Source organism: Oryzias melastigma, linkage group LG6, assembly GCF_002922805.2.
Source record: "Oryzias melastigma strain HK-1 linkage group LG6, ASM292280v2, whole genome shotgun sequence".
NCBI lineage: Eukaryota > Metazoa > Chordata > Actinopteri > Beloniformes > Adrianichthyidae > Oryzias > Oryzias melastigma.
This window is the reverse complement of record NC_050517.1, coordinates 28,157,263-28,173,325: the sequence shown is the minus strand read 5'-3', so window position 1 is coordinate 28,173,325 and position 16,063 is coordinate 28,157,263. Positions and strand designations below refer to the sequence as shown.

The 16,063-nt window shown below is 43.6% G+C and overlaps 1 protein-coding gene across 1 annotated transcript in view; it reads right to left on the bottom strand.

Annotated features, from left to right (window-relative positions):
• Positions 1–304: 304 nt before the first annotated feature.
• The window catches only part of zfpm1 (zinc finger protein, FOG family member 1), a 102,642-nt gene continuing 86,883 nt past the window's right edge, over positions 305–16,063 (bottom strand). The window contains exons 5-9 of the mRNA XM_024280970.2: positions 8,103–8,205; positions 7,770–8,027; positions 5,715–5,948; positions 5,393–5,635; positions 305–5,314 (exon numbers count right to left, since the gene is read on the bottom strand). Coding sequence (XP_024136738.1) covers positions 2,796–5,314; positions 5,393–5,635; positions 5,715–5,948; positions 7,770–8,027; positions 8,103–8,205 — 3,357 coding nt within the window. The 3' untranslated portion in view covers positions 305–2,795. The remainder of the gene's footprint in view (positions 5,315–5,392; positions 5,636–5,714; positions 5,949–7,769; positions 8,028–8,102; positions 8,206–16,063) is intronic.

The window sequence follows — 16,063 nt, the reverse complement described above, 5'->3', positions numbered from 1 at the left end:
TGAGGGAAGCATTTACTTCCTGTGAACCAAGGTTAACCGAGAGCGAGCTGGAAACGTGCATCTATTCACACGGCCCACGTTCGAGTGAAGGCTCACACCGGAACACTTTTGTCTCTGACTGGAGCAGCCTTGGAGCTCTGAATGAGCGCTTTTCTTCTTTCAGGTAGCATCACTCTGAAAGCAGATGATTCATCCGAATTACATCAAACCAAAACTTTCAGATGAAAAGAAGTGAGTCAGAGAAAGCTGGAAGTCAAGGCCCGATCGCGCTCAGGCACGCAGAGAAACGCTCAGCCACTCGCCATCAGTGTCTCTCAGAACTCTTTTATTTCCCATGCATAGTTTGGACAAGAGTGTAGTGGAGTTGCGAACAAATCAAAGTTACGGAAATAAAAGTGTTGACATTCATTGTGATTTTACAGACATCAACGGAATCATTATTAGAAAATAAAAATAAGGATTCTGTGAGGTGAAATCTTTCAGGAAGTCCTTCAAGGAGAGCGCATTCAGGCGGGAAAAAGTGCTGCAAAACATAAATACCATACAAAAGAGGAGCCAAACCTTCAGCTTTTTTTTTCTTTTTTCTTTACAACACAGTGCAACAAAACGGGGGCACCTTCACAAGACTCCGCTCCGGTTTCAGTCCCAATCCATCCAGTTTGCCTCCGAAACGAGGCGCGAAATGTCAAAACTTCACAGCAGGTCAAACTCGTTAAACGCAGTTTTACAGAATCTCAGGATTTGAGAAGAGAAGCAGGACAACAGCACCTGAAACCTGTCATTGACAACAAATAAGGCAAGAATCCAGAAAACACGCAGACAGCTGTGGGGCGTGTGCTTCAGAACAGGTCTCAGTTCTCAGGGACTCCTATTCAACCCAGATCGGGGATCTTTTTATTCACTTTTTCTGCACAAAAAAAAAAAAAAAAAAGTAATTCTTTTATTAGAAATTTGTCTAAGCAGCTCTGAAGTTATCCCAAAGCAACGTAAGTGGGTTCCAGCAGGATTCAGAGAAATCCCGCTCCCTTTGACGCCCATCACTCCTCAGGAAGATGGTTTGTAAGGTTTCAAAAAAAACAAAAATCAGGCAGAAAAGTTTTAGAAAAGTAGCTTCCTGGAAAAACAAAGGGCAGGAATCTGGATCTCCTTATAATACCACTACCAAACTCTAGATGGCAGTCCAATTTCTGTTGCGACAGATTTCCCTCTCACTGTTTAAGATTGATGAGACTTCAATAACTTTTTAACTTCAGAGCTTTCAATGTTTCTTTCAATCTGAATTGTACTTTATTAATATTTGGGAGTGAGATAGTCGAGCTACAGCCTGAATTTGACATAAATCCCTATTAAAAACTGTGTGAACGTGGGGGAGGGGTGGTGAAAACTTAAATCTACTGAACTGTGATGCTTCCCCCGAGAGCAACGGTTCACATTTTTTGAAGTTAACTTCAACAGATGAAAGAAACTGTACCAAAACAACCATAAATTCACTGTTTTTCCAAAAATGAATGTGACGGTTGGAAGAAGTGAACCTCAACCTGTTGATTTGTAATAGTAGTTAAAATAAAAATTTGTAGCTTGGGGTTTTGAACATTAAACGAACTTAGTGTCGCGCAAACATAACTTGAACAAACAAAACCACTGATCAAGCTGAAATTGACAAACTAGCTGTCTTAATTTCTGCCTCTAGGTGTCGCTGTATTCCCCTTTTTTCAAGACAGAGAAAATTCAGGTCGCAAATACAAGTACTCTGATTATTCGGAATTCCAAAAGAGAAGAGGGAGATCCTGAGAGAACTTGGAACTTGACAGAGTCCAGACAAACAAAGATAAAAGAAGTACTGAGTGGAAAATTTGTCCAATCATCCTCATTATGGGTTCTTCATCATCAGAGGATCCCTGATGGAGTTGCTGAGAGGAAACAAACGCAGCGTGGACCTTCAGAAATCACCATCAACGACACAAACAGAAATGTGAATAAGATCAGTGTGATTACTGTGAGAAGATATTACATATCTACACTTAGAAAAGTCACTTCAACATACCCCGATCCAAACACGTCCTTCTAACAGTATGAAAAATATACAAATAAAAAATACAAATACTCTCTGACACTAGGTAGGTAGTTTTCTGTTGACATGAAATCAGCAAAGACTAAAAGATAAATATTTCACATTTTTTTCTCCCTTGTTTTTTTAAAGAGAAAATAAAAATTTCTGTGTACGAAAAAAGAAAAAGTGTCAATTTTGAAATATTATCCTTCAGTAATTAGTAACATGGTGATACTGAGTATCTGTTCTTCAGCTAAAAGCGTCTCGTCAGCCAAGAAGAGCCAGTGTTCACACCAAAGCATTGCAAAGTTCTTCTCAGACAAAATATGCACAGATGATAAAAACATCAACAACAATCGAGGGTTTTCTTCTTCCACGAAAGAAACCATTCCTCTGTTCCGATCTGAAATGTAGAGTCGCCATGACAACGGTCGGGGAGGAGGCCGTACTCAATGTCCGGACTCGCCATGCTGACGACAGAGCGGTCCAGCGAGACAGGGACACGGATGCAGAGGCAGCATCCCTCTCAGGGTTGAGCGAACAACAAACTTTGACCCATAGGAGGAGGGGAGATCGGTTTCTGGAAGTTTGTAACGTCACCTGCAGGTTCTGCCAGGTGAGTAACAGTCGCTCTCATGGTGAGGCTGGCACAGTGTAGAGTGGAAGGCAGAGCAGGAGAACTGGCTCTGCTCTTTTGAACTGAAAGGTAAAAAAAAAACGAGCTGAGGGGCGGGACCTTTGTGGCTCATTTGACGTGCTCGGCGCTGTGGGAGGAGCAATAGTATTTCTTGTGAGCGATAAACGTGGACAGGCTGCTGAACTTGATGTTGCAGAGCCGACAGAAACGCGAGTTGCCGTTCTGGATTGGTGAGATCACTGAGGTTTTTGTTACGGGGGTGGGATGGGAGGCTGCAGGTGGGGTGGTCTTCTCAAGAATGTGTGGGGACACCACCCTCTCCCTGAGGGCCTCAGGCACCGGTGATATAGTCAGGGAGGGGGCCCGCAGGGGAGACACAGGGAGGGGGGAGCCGGCCGACGGTGATCTTCCTCCGCCTGAAGGGCTGCCGTTCAACATGGGGGAGACTGGAGAAGTGGTTCCGCTCCTGACCTGTCCGTTGATGCTGTCTCTATGAACTCGAGGGGTGCCTTTTGTCTTCCCGGTGGGGGTCATGGACGCGGGGCTGAGGCTAGGGCTGCGGCTGGGAGCACTGCCCGGCTGAAGGGGTGTGTCCTTTGGAGGCTGAACTGAGACGACGAGCCCATGGGTGGTCTTGAAGTGCTCCATCAAGTCGCAGGTGATGGCCCGGTTCGGACAGTAAGGACATACTACTAAGGAGGAGCCGGCGCTTTTAGCCCCAGCTCCTGACGGGGCAGCTATGGGGGTGCTGGTATGTGAAGGGGATGCAGCACCGGAGGCAGGTAAGGCAGAGGGATGGGGGCTCGATGACGCCCCTTGAGCCTGTGCGACCCACTCGGCCGGCAGAGCTTTGGCCTCTACAGGGTGCAGAAGGTCCGGCCGCTCCTGGGGCCTGTTTTTAGGAGAGGTGGAGGCAGACCTCTTGAGCCTGTGAAGCTGCTCCAGGGTGTGGGGCTGCAGGGTGGTGGCTGGACAGTAGTAGGTTTTGTGAGCCAAGTAGTTCTCAATGCTGTTGAAGCTGATGCTGCAGGCGGTGCACTTGTGGTAGTCGGACAGAGGCAGTGCCGGCAGGATGCCACCACTGCTGTGCCGGGATGCCTCGCCCAGCCGGGGCCTCTTACTCAAGTCAATAGGGCCGTCTCCTTCAGGACTGGAACTCCCACCACCACCTGGGGACATTTCTCGTTTTACTGCCAACCCCAGAACAGAGGGAGACGGAGCAGAGGCGGCAGCAGAGGCGGCCGCGGCAGCCGCTGCTGCAGCAGCATTGGCCAGCGCTTCAGTCCGAGCCATGTGGATCTCATACATCTTCTTCCTCTTGCGCGTGCGAATGGGCTGAGGGAGGAAGGTTGTAGAATTAGTGGCCTTTGCGGCGTGCGCAGACCTGTGGTTGGTTGGGTCATGACGAGATGCACAGTAGAACCGTTTGTGAACAGTGTAGTTCTCGTGACGACTGAAGCGGATGTTGCAGGCCTCGCAGAACGTTTTGTTGGGGTCATCTTCTGGATCTTCTGTAGAAGCGCTGACAGGGCTCTGGCTATCTTCACTCACTCTTTCTCCACCTACACCTTCTCCTTCAGAGGAGGATGACACGCCCTCTTTCCCCGCTGGAGTTTCAGTCTTTACCTCCACCGCAGTCTTGGGGTCAGGAGCTCCACTTCCTGTAGGGAGATCTGAGCCCGCAGGAGAGGCGGAGGCTGCTCTACTTGATGCTCCGACTTGAGGAGATAAGCTGTGACTCTCACTGGAATGTGCTGTGCTTGGCGCTGTTGGAGCTGAGCTCGAACCTTCTCCTTGATGTCTACTGGAGCAGTAAAGTCTCTTGTGGGCATAGAAATTGTTGATGTTGTTGAAGGTAATGTCGCACTCAAAGCAGGTGGCTCCTTTGTGAGGAGGTGTGGCTGTGGCTGCAGTTGCAGTTGCCCCAGATGGGAAAAAGGCCCCGGGGTTGTTCTGAACGACCGCTTGGCCTTGTTTCAGACGACTGTGGACCATCTCAGACATTTTTGCTAAAATCTCTGAAGCCTGAGGCAAGATGGCCACTTCAGGGTTAAACATGTATTGAGGCAGGAAGAGCGCCCCTCCAGGAACAATTGAGCCAGAACCTCCCAGGTGGGCTGGACTGGAACCAGGGGTGGGACTAGTTGGTTCAGCCTTTACATTTGCGGTGGACGGACTCTTTGGGGAATTTGAAGTCTGGAGGGAGGGGGAACAAGTTTGCTCATTTTTGGTCTTCCTTTTTGCCTCTTGCTCCTCCTCCCCGTTCTCCTTGACCTCTACGCTACGCTCTTCAGTCTCGGGTTCCGACTGAGGCTCCTCTTTGATCCTCAGCTCTGTGGAGTGGGAATCCGGAGAGCTGTAGTCACGAGGAGTGGCTGAGCCGCCGTTTGCACCTGGACTGGAGGATTCTGGTTTGGGTACGCAGGCCAGTGGCTCTCGTTCTTGTGGAGAAGGCTGAGGGTGGTCGAAGGATGAAGGAGTGCTCTGGCGAGGAGTGGGACTCCTCTCAGCAGGAACCCTGACTTCTAGGTGGGTTCGCACATGCTGCTGTAGGTGGGCTGGAGAGTCCGAGTTGTGGCCACAAACTTGACACTTTAGCACCACGCCAGAGTCTCCCGGGCTCAGACCTGATGAGGAGAATCCACATTAGTCACACTCTTTCATGAGGCAAAAGGGTTCAACTGTAGTGATTTTCTAAGACCCACCAGTGGAAAGGGGTAATTTAGGAAGACCTGGTCCTGGGGAGTAGACCTCACTGCGAGACCCAGGCTGGCAGACCATGTGACTGGTGACCAGGTGGCTGTAAAGGATGTCCCTCGTGGTGGAGACAAAGCCACAGCCGTGACAGACTCCATTCAGGATATCAGTATGGACCTTCAGGTGGCGCTCACAGTTGGCCTTTGTGGTGAAGGCGGACAGACAGATGAGACAGACAAATGGCCGTTCACCTGCAGAAGAACGGAATGAGAGTTTTGATGAATCTTCAGGCGGGGTTTGTGGTTTTTACCCGTCATAAACTGGACTCACCGCTGTGTGTGCGCATGTGAATTTCCAGAGAGCTGGCACTGGGGCAGCTCTTGTTGCACTGTGGGAAGGGGCAGATGCGCTCGTTGGGGTAGGACTCCTTGGGTTTGTCTTGCGGAGGGGAGGAGGCTGCAGCCGGCTGCTTCTGGCGGCTGGCGCAGTAGTACATGAGGTGGGCCTGCAAGTTCCTCTCACTCCGGAACCAGATCCCACAGTCCTTGCACGGGAAAATGTCCTCTGAAATTCACCAGGAAAACAAAATATATTGGCCCACGACAAAAAACATGAAACATTAGTCAATTTGTTTTAAACTCATGCCATAAGTTGGCTGATCTAATTGTTCAAACCCACATCAAACATGTTTGTGTTTGAACTCAAATCTTTGAATATCAAAAAAACCCAGAAAACTTCTGGCTGAGGGAACCAGCTAAAAAAACAGCTTTATTTGACAACTCATAAAAAGCTGCTTTAGACTTTTTTTTACTTTTCCTTTGATAAAAAATTAACTGAAAAACATTCAAGCTCAGTTAATCTACGAAAAATGCCAGAAGGCATTCCAGAACCTTTGAAAACTGCTCTGATATCCAATTATTTTCCACAAAAAATAAAAATCAATAATACTTTCCTGTAGATTCCAATTCATATCTAACTAGCAAGTGAAGCTAAAAAGTTGAGGACAGAAATCGACTGGCCCTTCATTATCCTTTGAAAGACCACTTTGGAAGGGCACATGCACCCGTATGGGGGGAGGGGTTGAGTTTCTGGGTTGTTCGGATCTATGGAGGGTTGTGGAAAAGAGCAGCTGCATGTGTGCAGGTGCAGGTATTTCTGGCACTTCACTTGAAGCTCGTGTGGCCACTTCAATGGAAGTTATGAAAATGAAATGTACAATTGTCGTACGTGTCGTAATTGTATTGTAAAATTGTTTGTAATGCTAATGCAGCTCCATGCACTGATGACTAGTGATGCTGTCATATGGTGTTCGTGCACCAGTAAAGTACAAGTAGTGGCTCCTTTTGTTTCTTTTTTTGTAGCATACCCCTATAAAAAATCTGCATGGACATTTTCTCTCCATGGGCTTACTAAGCAGTGTACAACTTTGATATTTCCTACAGACCACAGACAGGTCTGCCTATTTTTGCCTGCAGACCATCATATCAACCCATAAGGGCAGTTCTGAATAAGGTCTTAGTCATAGTGGCAAAAGCACAACTTGGACACAATGTTGACAAAGAAACAGCTAAATATAAACCTCTTTCAAAACTTTTACCCACAAAAGTTCAAGTCAGAAAAAGTCATGCTTAGCAAACTAAAAGTCATCATCAATATATATATATATATATATATATATATATATATATTTCTAATGTATAAGAAATATATAAATTTTGAGAACCAAATGAAAAATCACAGAGACCCCTTTTGCTGTCAAACGACAAATGGTCCCACTACTACACAAATCTAAGAAAAGGGACAGAAACACGTTTACAAGAGTTAAAAAAATCATAAAGTAGGTATATTCTGTGGTAACGCCAATCACTGAGTCTTTTCTTATTTTATACAACAAAGCATGTCAGCTAACGTGTGGGGGTGTGTGTGTGTGTGTGTTTATATCACATCAAGAGGACCCAACATACCATCATCTTTCCTGCATTTAATATTGTAAAGACTATGTATTTATATTTATTTAGCAATTAAAAAAAATACTCGTTTTAGAGAGTAATGGCTATAGTCGGGATATTTGGTGTAAAAGTAATAATTTCTTCTATCATTGAAAACATTTGTGCTCAACTTCATAATTTCACAGGAAACTCAGATGTAACTCTTCTAGTATCTAGAACTATACTGCCATCTTGTGGTCAAACAGTGAATCACATTATATTTAAGAAGAGAGTAAAAACATAGCAAACCTTCTTCTGTGTTTTACACACATTTTAGAAAAATACAGCAACATTTTTTTCAAATTTTTGTGTTTTTTTCCACTGAAAATCTTTAAATATTTATTCTAAGATCAATTAAAATAGAACAATATTTTATGGATATTTCAGTTTCACTCACTGTTGACGACAGCTGTGGCGAGGATGGCCGCCATGCCGGCCTGCTGTGGGAGGAGCTGGATGTCGGAGCACAACGCTGCCGGGTACAGAGGCTCCTCCTTCACCTGCTTCTGAGTGACGAGGCTTAGCGGCGGAGACACGGCAGCCAGTTGGGAGGATGAAGATGATGGCGACGAAGAGCGTTGAGGGGGTGACAGGGAGGCCAGAAGTTTTTCACCATCTGCGATCTCTGCAGTCACTTTGCAGAACAGCTCCTCACCTGAGAAAATAACGACAGGTGAGTTCATGGACCCGCAGGGAGGCCGGGTTACAGCAGCGCCCTTCAGAGACTCACCCCGACTGTAGATGGTGCAGTTGGCGTCTGAGGGGTCGGATGTCAGAGGGAGGCGGCTAATCCAGCAATCTGGACTTTCACACACCACGGTCAGACTCGAGTTCTGCAGAGAAACAAAGGATCATGGGTAAACACACGCCGTTTACAAATTCTTCTTAACAGGCAGGACACAGCAGGGTTCCCCGTAACAGCAGCTGCACCCTGATGTAATCCTGGTGGGACACCAGGAATGCTTCTGGAGTCTCCTCATGTTTGGTTTCAACTTTATTTCACATTAAAAAAAAACAGGGTTTATATCCTCAGATTGAAGCATCCTGAGTGCAGAAACTAGATGCAGCACCAATAAACAAAGTTCATAAACAAGGAAATTCCATCTGCAAATAAGACACGGATGATACAGCAAAGTTCATACACCCGTCATGGATCCACCAACAGCCCTGTTGCTCGCCCACTTAAGGAAAAATGAAACTCCATCACATTCAGCGTTCACGTAGCTTCTGAAAATGTACGCAGCGGCTCTGAAACAGCATCAGTTTATCGTCCCGCTGATGTTTCTGCAGAAAACATATTAAGTAAAGCACAGCCCTTTGTGTGTTTAAGCGACCAGCTTCCCTGCAGCCTGCAGATAATCACAGCCTTTAATTGCTGCCATTTCTGGAAAACAGTCGGTGCTCGGCGTGCTGCCGGCGGCAAACATGAGCTTCTGAAAAGAGCCGCCAGCAAGAGACCACAATTACAAGCAGAGGAGGAAATGAGGGGAGCACAGGCCGAACAAAAGCAAAATAAAAAAGAGGAGGAATGAAAGAGGAAGAGAAAGAGCAGGAGAAGAAAAGCAGAAAGATCTGATGAGGTTGGCGGGCGTTATTGAGCCGGCCGCCGTAATGAGATCTATGGCGGATATGCGGCACAAAGAGAGTCCACATGTGGAGGTATGAAAGAGAAGATGCTCCTTCAAACTCCTCCTCTTCTCCTACAAACCTCCAGAAACCAATCAGATTCATTGAAAATGGTTTGTTCTCAAAGCACGTGTTGCTGGAACATTTTCTTGACTGAAACAGAAATAACCGTAAACATTCTCTGCAGCGATTTCAGCGAGTCCAGGAAAACTATTCATCCAAAAATAAAGTCTTCCAAAACTTTTACTTCATCTAATCCAAAAGAAAAAACAAGAATATGTGGAATAAAAAGGTTTCAGTTCTTCATTTTTTGGTTAAATGTTCATATGAAGAAAACTCCCGCTTTGCTTACATTTACAGTTTTCATTTTTTCAGAATTAGCTTAAAGAAAATTAAAATTTTCAGGAACATAAAGTTATTTCTTTTTTTCATTTCAGGCTATTTTATGTTGGTTTGTGTGAAGGCTTTTCTAGATGGATCACTGTTTGTGCTGGAGCATATCGTGGAATTATCCATCAAATCAGGTTTAAAAGTTTGGAGAAACCTCTTCATGATGTCACTTCCTGTTTGTCACAGATTATTTGATCCTCACTTGAATAAAATATTTTTAGAATGAAAATGTTAACAGAACACCAGTAGGAAGCTGTATGTTCCACCAGAGGGAGCCATTTATTCACAGGTAAACTTGGATAAAAAGGTCAAAGGTGACAGATTGAAACTTCCTGTCAACTTAGCAGCCCAAAGGAACCCTACTATCCCCCAACCTGCTGCAGTTTGGACTGCAATCAAACTCAAATAAAAGCATTTCTAAAAGAATCCGTCACTAAATCCAACCCAGTTCAGGGAGATCCGGTTCTGTAACAGAACCTCAACCAGCAGCTTCTATTCCTCTGAGGAACCATCGTCAGCAGAAATCTACAGGAAGCGCTTCTCATTCAAACTGGCACATCGCCCGCATTTTGGCCAAAGGAGGAGCTCCTCCACTGATAAATCCTCTCATTGCTCATGTATCTGACTTCCATTCTCTTTATCTAGAATTAACTGCCAGAAAGGCGCTTCCCCTCCCGCGCTGTTTTTTCCTTTAGCAGAACAAACACAGCAGACGTTAGAGAAGATCCCAGCACGGAAAATGACCAAAGAAAGACATATAACCACATGTCCTCCAGAATCTTTAAACACTTTCTGGAAATAAGAATCTTGAAATCATAAATGAGCAAAAACAACATTATAGCTGCTTTTAAGGTGACATAGCTTTTTGTGCAGAAGTGAACATGACTGTTTTATTCTGAAAATCGATGTGAGGGCAGATGTAAGATTGTTTATCATTTGTGACCTAAAAACACACACAGAAAATTCGTTTTTGACTTATTTTTTTTATGAAAACATGAGGTCACCTGGCAGTACTGTTTAATTCTACTTTATGACGTCAAACCAGACAGATCTACAAGTTTTATCTCTAAAAAAATGAACGGCATGATTTGCTCGCCAAAGCAGCAAAAAATAAAAGCATTTATTTCAACAACTTTAGTGGCCTTTTTTTGTTTCTGGTTATTCTTGGCATTTTGGGTAAAAAAAACCTGATATTTAAAACCATTTTGACAAATTTTAGCTTTTTTCTTACCTTTGGGGCTTAATGTGATTAACTTTTTAATCAGCTTTTTAAGGCAACTCCAAGGATTGAGAATATTTCCTGTTGCATAATTGACCAAATAAAAAAACTCTTTTTGTTCATTTTTATTTTTCTACTGCAGACAAAACAACAAAAAAGTTTGTTTTAAACCCTGACGTGTTTATTGTAAAACCTGCAGCATCTAACTTTCAGTTTTTGGAGCAACATTTCAGTTTTTGGAGCAACATTTCAGTTTTTGGAGCAACATTTCAGTTTTTGGAGCAGCATTTAAACGCACAAAAAACACTCTGAACAACTGAGACAAAACAAGACAAGAACTCAAGACAAGGATGGAAATAACTACAAGGACAGAGGAACCAAAACATGCATCTGTGGAATAACAGAATCAATACAAAAGGCCATGAAGAAGCAACACAAACACAGAAGACAAACCCACAACAGAAGAAATCTAACACAAACTACAGAGAGAATCACCAGAAAAGAAAAACAGAACAGACAGATAATAAAGAAAACATAAGAAAAAGAAACAATTGTGGAAGAAAAACGAATGACCACAGAAAGACACATTTAAATTAGAAATATTAACACTGCAAAATCCATAATCACATCATAGAGTAGGACGATGCTGAGATCAGAAACCAGCTAAAGAGGCCATCAAAAGTAAGAACTAACTGAGATCTTATTTTTCAAAGGTCACTAGACTGATCTTTGTATTGGGCTGCTGTTGGCAGGTGTAGCTGTTACTGCAACCAATCTGGTCTGACAGTTATTGGATCAGAATTGTTTGGAACAAGTGGGTGGAATAACTCGTCCGGAGGCAACTAGGGATCACCAAAGCAAAAATTTCAACCCTACCACCAATCGAAGTCATCATAAGCATCACCACCGTAATTATTTATCAATCAATCAACCTTTATTTATATAGAACGTTTCATTCCCTGAGGCAGCCTTACAAAAAACTATATAAAAACAAGAAATTTAAAAACCTAAAAGTAATGTACACGAATGTTTCATACCTGCACCCCACCTCAACATATAGTCATATAGATAATTTCTTAATGATCTAAGATACAAACACCAGAAACAAAGCGGTCAAGGTTCACAAACGCACAAAACATTAATAGAACATAACCCACTCCCAGAAACTGTAACAGAGTCCTTAACGAGACCAGTCAAAAGAGCTTCTCCCAATCTTTATTCTTTAATGACCTTCCGCCAGTCAACAGGTTTCAACAGAAGCTCTGCGCTTTTTTTCAATGGGCCCACAACCAACAGGGTTCCAACAATGGTACGGTCCGGTCCAGCTTAATGGGTCCATTCTATAATGGGAGCTCTCAAAATACCGGGCTGGACCATACCGCTCAGTGGAAACGAGGCATAAATGTCCATTGAACGTTAAACCAGATGACCAATCAGGGACAAGGATTTGGTAGTGATGTATGGATGGATTCCCTTTTAATTCACAGAGGTGCCAACCGTTTGGAAATTGATCATTGGGGAAAAATTAATAACTGCGATTTTTAGCAGAATTATATGACATCAAGTCTTTCGCACCAAGCCTCTTCCAGTTGTAGGTCCCGGACATGCACTAGTATGGGTAGTGACAGTCCACCCCATATGATATTACTTTGATACTGGGCATGTGAAACACATTCAAGAACGTGTTTGACAAGCTCAGTATGAAGGTAAAAGTGTGTCACAGCAAAATACTTCATGTTACTGCCAACAATAAATCTGTGACTGTGAATCGTTTCGTTTTTGTGACTCGATTCCTCACAAACGGCAGTTCGTCATCTCTTCCCAAAAGATTGTACTGACGTGTTTTTACCAGAACTGCTGCAGAATCAGAACAAAAAATCAGACTGTCCTCGTTTCTGAGATATTTTTTACGACTTTGATGTTTTGGATTATTTTTGGATCAATTATGGTAAACAGAAAGCCTGAAGATGACGATGAGAGGAGGAAGCCTCTCAGTCTGCCGCGCTCTGAAGACCCGGGCAAAGTGGATCGGCTTTCATGGAGAAGTAGCGCTGATGTGGAGATACGGCTGCTTTTGTTTTAATTTGTAACCCAATGCTGGAGCCGTCTGAGCTGTAAGTACTGCTAATTTGTTTCAGACTAATTCATCACGACCACAGATTTGGAATTCACCGCGATGGGGCAACAGGGAGAGATTTGAGGAAACAACAGCGCGTTTGAGGAGGAGAAACTATCCTGAGGCTTGTACTTCACACATCTGAGCGCGCTCACAACACATTCAGAGTTCTTGCTCTGAGTACAGATGGTGTGTAAAGCAACAACAACATCACAGCTGTAAAATAACGACAACACCACATATTGATACTTTAATTATGCACCTGTACAGGGGTTGATCCCAGTGACAGGTATATCAATGGAGTTAGCAACCTCTCCCCTTCTTCCAAATAGAAAGTACCCACTGGTTGCAAGTAGGGCTGCCACGAATAGTTGACTAATCGACGACTAATCAACTATTAAAATAGTCAATGACTAATTCAATAATCGATTAGTTGTTACTTTATATTATATGGTATCAGAATGTAGTACAGTTGAAAGTTATAGTGGTTTTGTGCTAGCTTTTTGGACTGTTTTGGCATTTATTAAGACTTATTAATGGTATTTTGAAGTTTAGCTTATAGTCCAGCTCCATGCTAGCTGTTTTGGCTAATTTAGAATTTATTTTTTTCATTTTTTAGACTAATTTTGTGGTTTAGCTAATATTTCAGCCACATGCTAGCTGTTTTGGCTAATTTAGGATTTTCTCTGTATTTTGGGCTAATCTGGAGTTTAGCTAATATTGCAGCTACATGCTAGCTGTTTTGGCTAATTTAGGATTTTTTTTTTCGTTTTTTTAGGCTAATCTGGAGTTTAGCTAATATTTCAGCTACATGCTAGCTGTTTTGGCTAATTTAGATTTTTTTTTTTTCATTTTATTTAGGTTAATTTTGTGGTTTAGCTAATATTTCGGCCCCATGCTAGCTGTTTTGGCTAATTTAGGATTTTTTCTGTTTTTAGGCCAATTTGGAGTTTAGCTAATGTTTCTGCTACATGCTAGCTGATTTAGCAAATTTCGTCTTTTTTTCAGTTTTCAGGCCAATTTAGCATTTAACTCATATTTTAGCTGGCTTTTAGCTTCAGCGATTTTAGCTATAAATTTCAGCATCTTCAGCTATCAGCACTAGCATTATCGCAGGTAATGCTATTTATCTAGTTTTTAGTTAGTTTAAGGCTAATGATGGTTAAGATTGTGCTTTACATCCAGTTTGCACATGACCCGATTAGTTGACTAATCATAAAAAATAATCGGCGATTAGTCGACTATTAAAATAATCGCTTGTGGCAACACTAGTTGACAAAAAGGCCAAAGTCCCATTGACTTCCATTGAGAAATTGACAGCTATTACTCAGTCATTTTGAATGTCAGAATAACCATTGTTGATCTTCTTAACTCATTTTTTCTACTCCTATTTTTTTTAAAAGATATGTATTCTTTATCACCAGTTATTCAAGGGACAAAGTGACCAATCAGATGCCTCAGTAAAAGCCTGTGCTGCCCACGGGCCCCACCTCCGACATTTGATTGACAGATTCCCCCGAGCTGCTATCAGTGGGAGGGGTGTGGACTTTGAACAAGCTGGAACAAGCTCACTCATGATTGGTGATAGAAGTTCCTCTAAAAACGTGACCTGACTAATTGTTGTCAAGGGGTGGAAATTGGTTGCAATATGGTGGTCGAGGTATCAGGAAGTGACGGCAAAGGTTCTAGCCTGATTTCGTGAGGGCCAGAAGTAAGGAAGTTTCTATGGGGGGCCTCAACGCTTACAATTTCCAGTTCCTATAAACAATCTATGGTGGATTCATAAGGGTGCTGCATGTTTTTGGGTTGTCCGGGTCTGTGAAGGGTCATAAAGAGAAGCAGGTTGGAGTTCCTTTGAGGCTCAATGACCTTACACCACACTAGTTGTTAGTGAGGCGATAAATGAGTGTATAGGACACAAACTACACTCTGATTATCTAATTTCCTCATTTCTAACAGTCTTCCTGAATGAACTTATCAATGTAACAGCACCAATTGACTCTTTAAAGACTGCACAGGTTTTAGAGGGTTGAAAAAAAATGTACAACATGTATTACGAGTGGTATTAGTGTTTGCAACTTCCTGTCACTTGTAGCACACCAATAGAGAAAGAAAATGTGCACCCATATTGTCTCTATTTTGTCTTAAAATTTCACCTGCCCAGCTCAGCTATGAATTAATTGGAGCACACATGATGAACGTAGGTGTCAGAACCAGCGAAAACCAAACGCTGGTTCCAGCCCAAATCCAGTCCAGCACCCTTACAACCCCTGCCGCCCCTCCGTGCTCCGTCAGCTGAGCTCCATCTTGGTGGAGAGTGGCGCTTTAAGCCTCGTCAGCCGGAGGAGAGTCTTTGAGCGGCAGTCTAAGCCCCGAGCCCGGACCCCGGTCCCCTCATGAATATTAACGAGCCCTGAGCCGCGGCTTTAATCTGCCTGATCCGCGCGCTGCTGCCGCCGCCTCGATAGCGAATCTAATTATTTGGTCTGATATTAACCCCCCTCCAAGACTCCCCCCACCCCCCAGCAGCCTGTCCTCGAAGCTGCTGATGAAACAAACAGCAGCTGAACTCCGCAGACACCTTCTCCTGCTGCAGTCACTCCACATGTAACAATTCACACAACCCCCCCACCCGACCTGAGACACCTCTCCTTATCAGGCTCAAAAACACCCCCCTCCTTGCAGATAAAACCTAAATGCAAATGATGCCGACTCATTTCATTTCTTCGTTTTCTTTCCCCGTTCAGTTCCTCGCTCTGTTCTCTGAGATCCAGACTGCACTGAGCACGACGATGTTCACTTCAGTGAAGAACTTTCCCTGAACTGACCCGGCATGTGACCCCTCCACCCCACAGATGAGTAGTTAAGGGGTTCTACTGCTGCTGGGGAGTGACTGCGTTTGTTTAGGAAAATGGCTGATGGGACATCTGACACATCACCGGTTCTCTCCATGGACCCGGCAGTTCCAGCCAGAGCCTGACCGCCTCCCCATCAATAAATGTAAAACATACTGGTCAATAAATGATAAAAAGGCTTCATCTGGAGAAAAGGAGAACAGCTTCTCCATCTTTTACTAGTTACTCCTTTTTGTTTATTTGATGAACTTTTGTCAGACAGAAAAAGTAATCAAAGTTGTAATAACATGAATAGCAGGAAGTCCTTCTGTTCTGCTTTATTTGGAGAATAAACAAAAAGTTAAACTAAATAAAGTCTTGATAGTGGAGTCCAGCTGAGGAACATTTTACATGTCTGTGATGAAGTATCAGGTATGATTTCGTCTCATTCACACCGAACGCAATTCGTGTGACGGAGGCGGCGTGTTTCAATGTTAGGTCAGTGG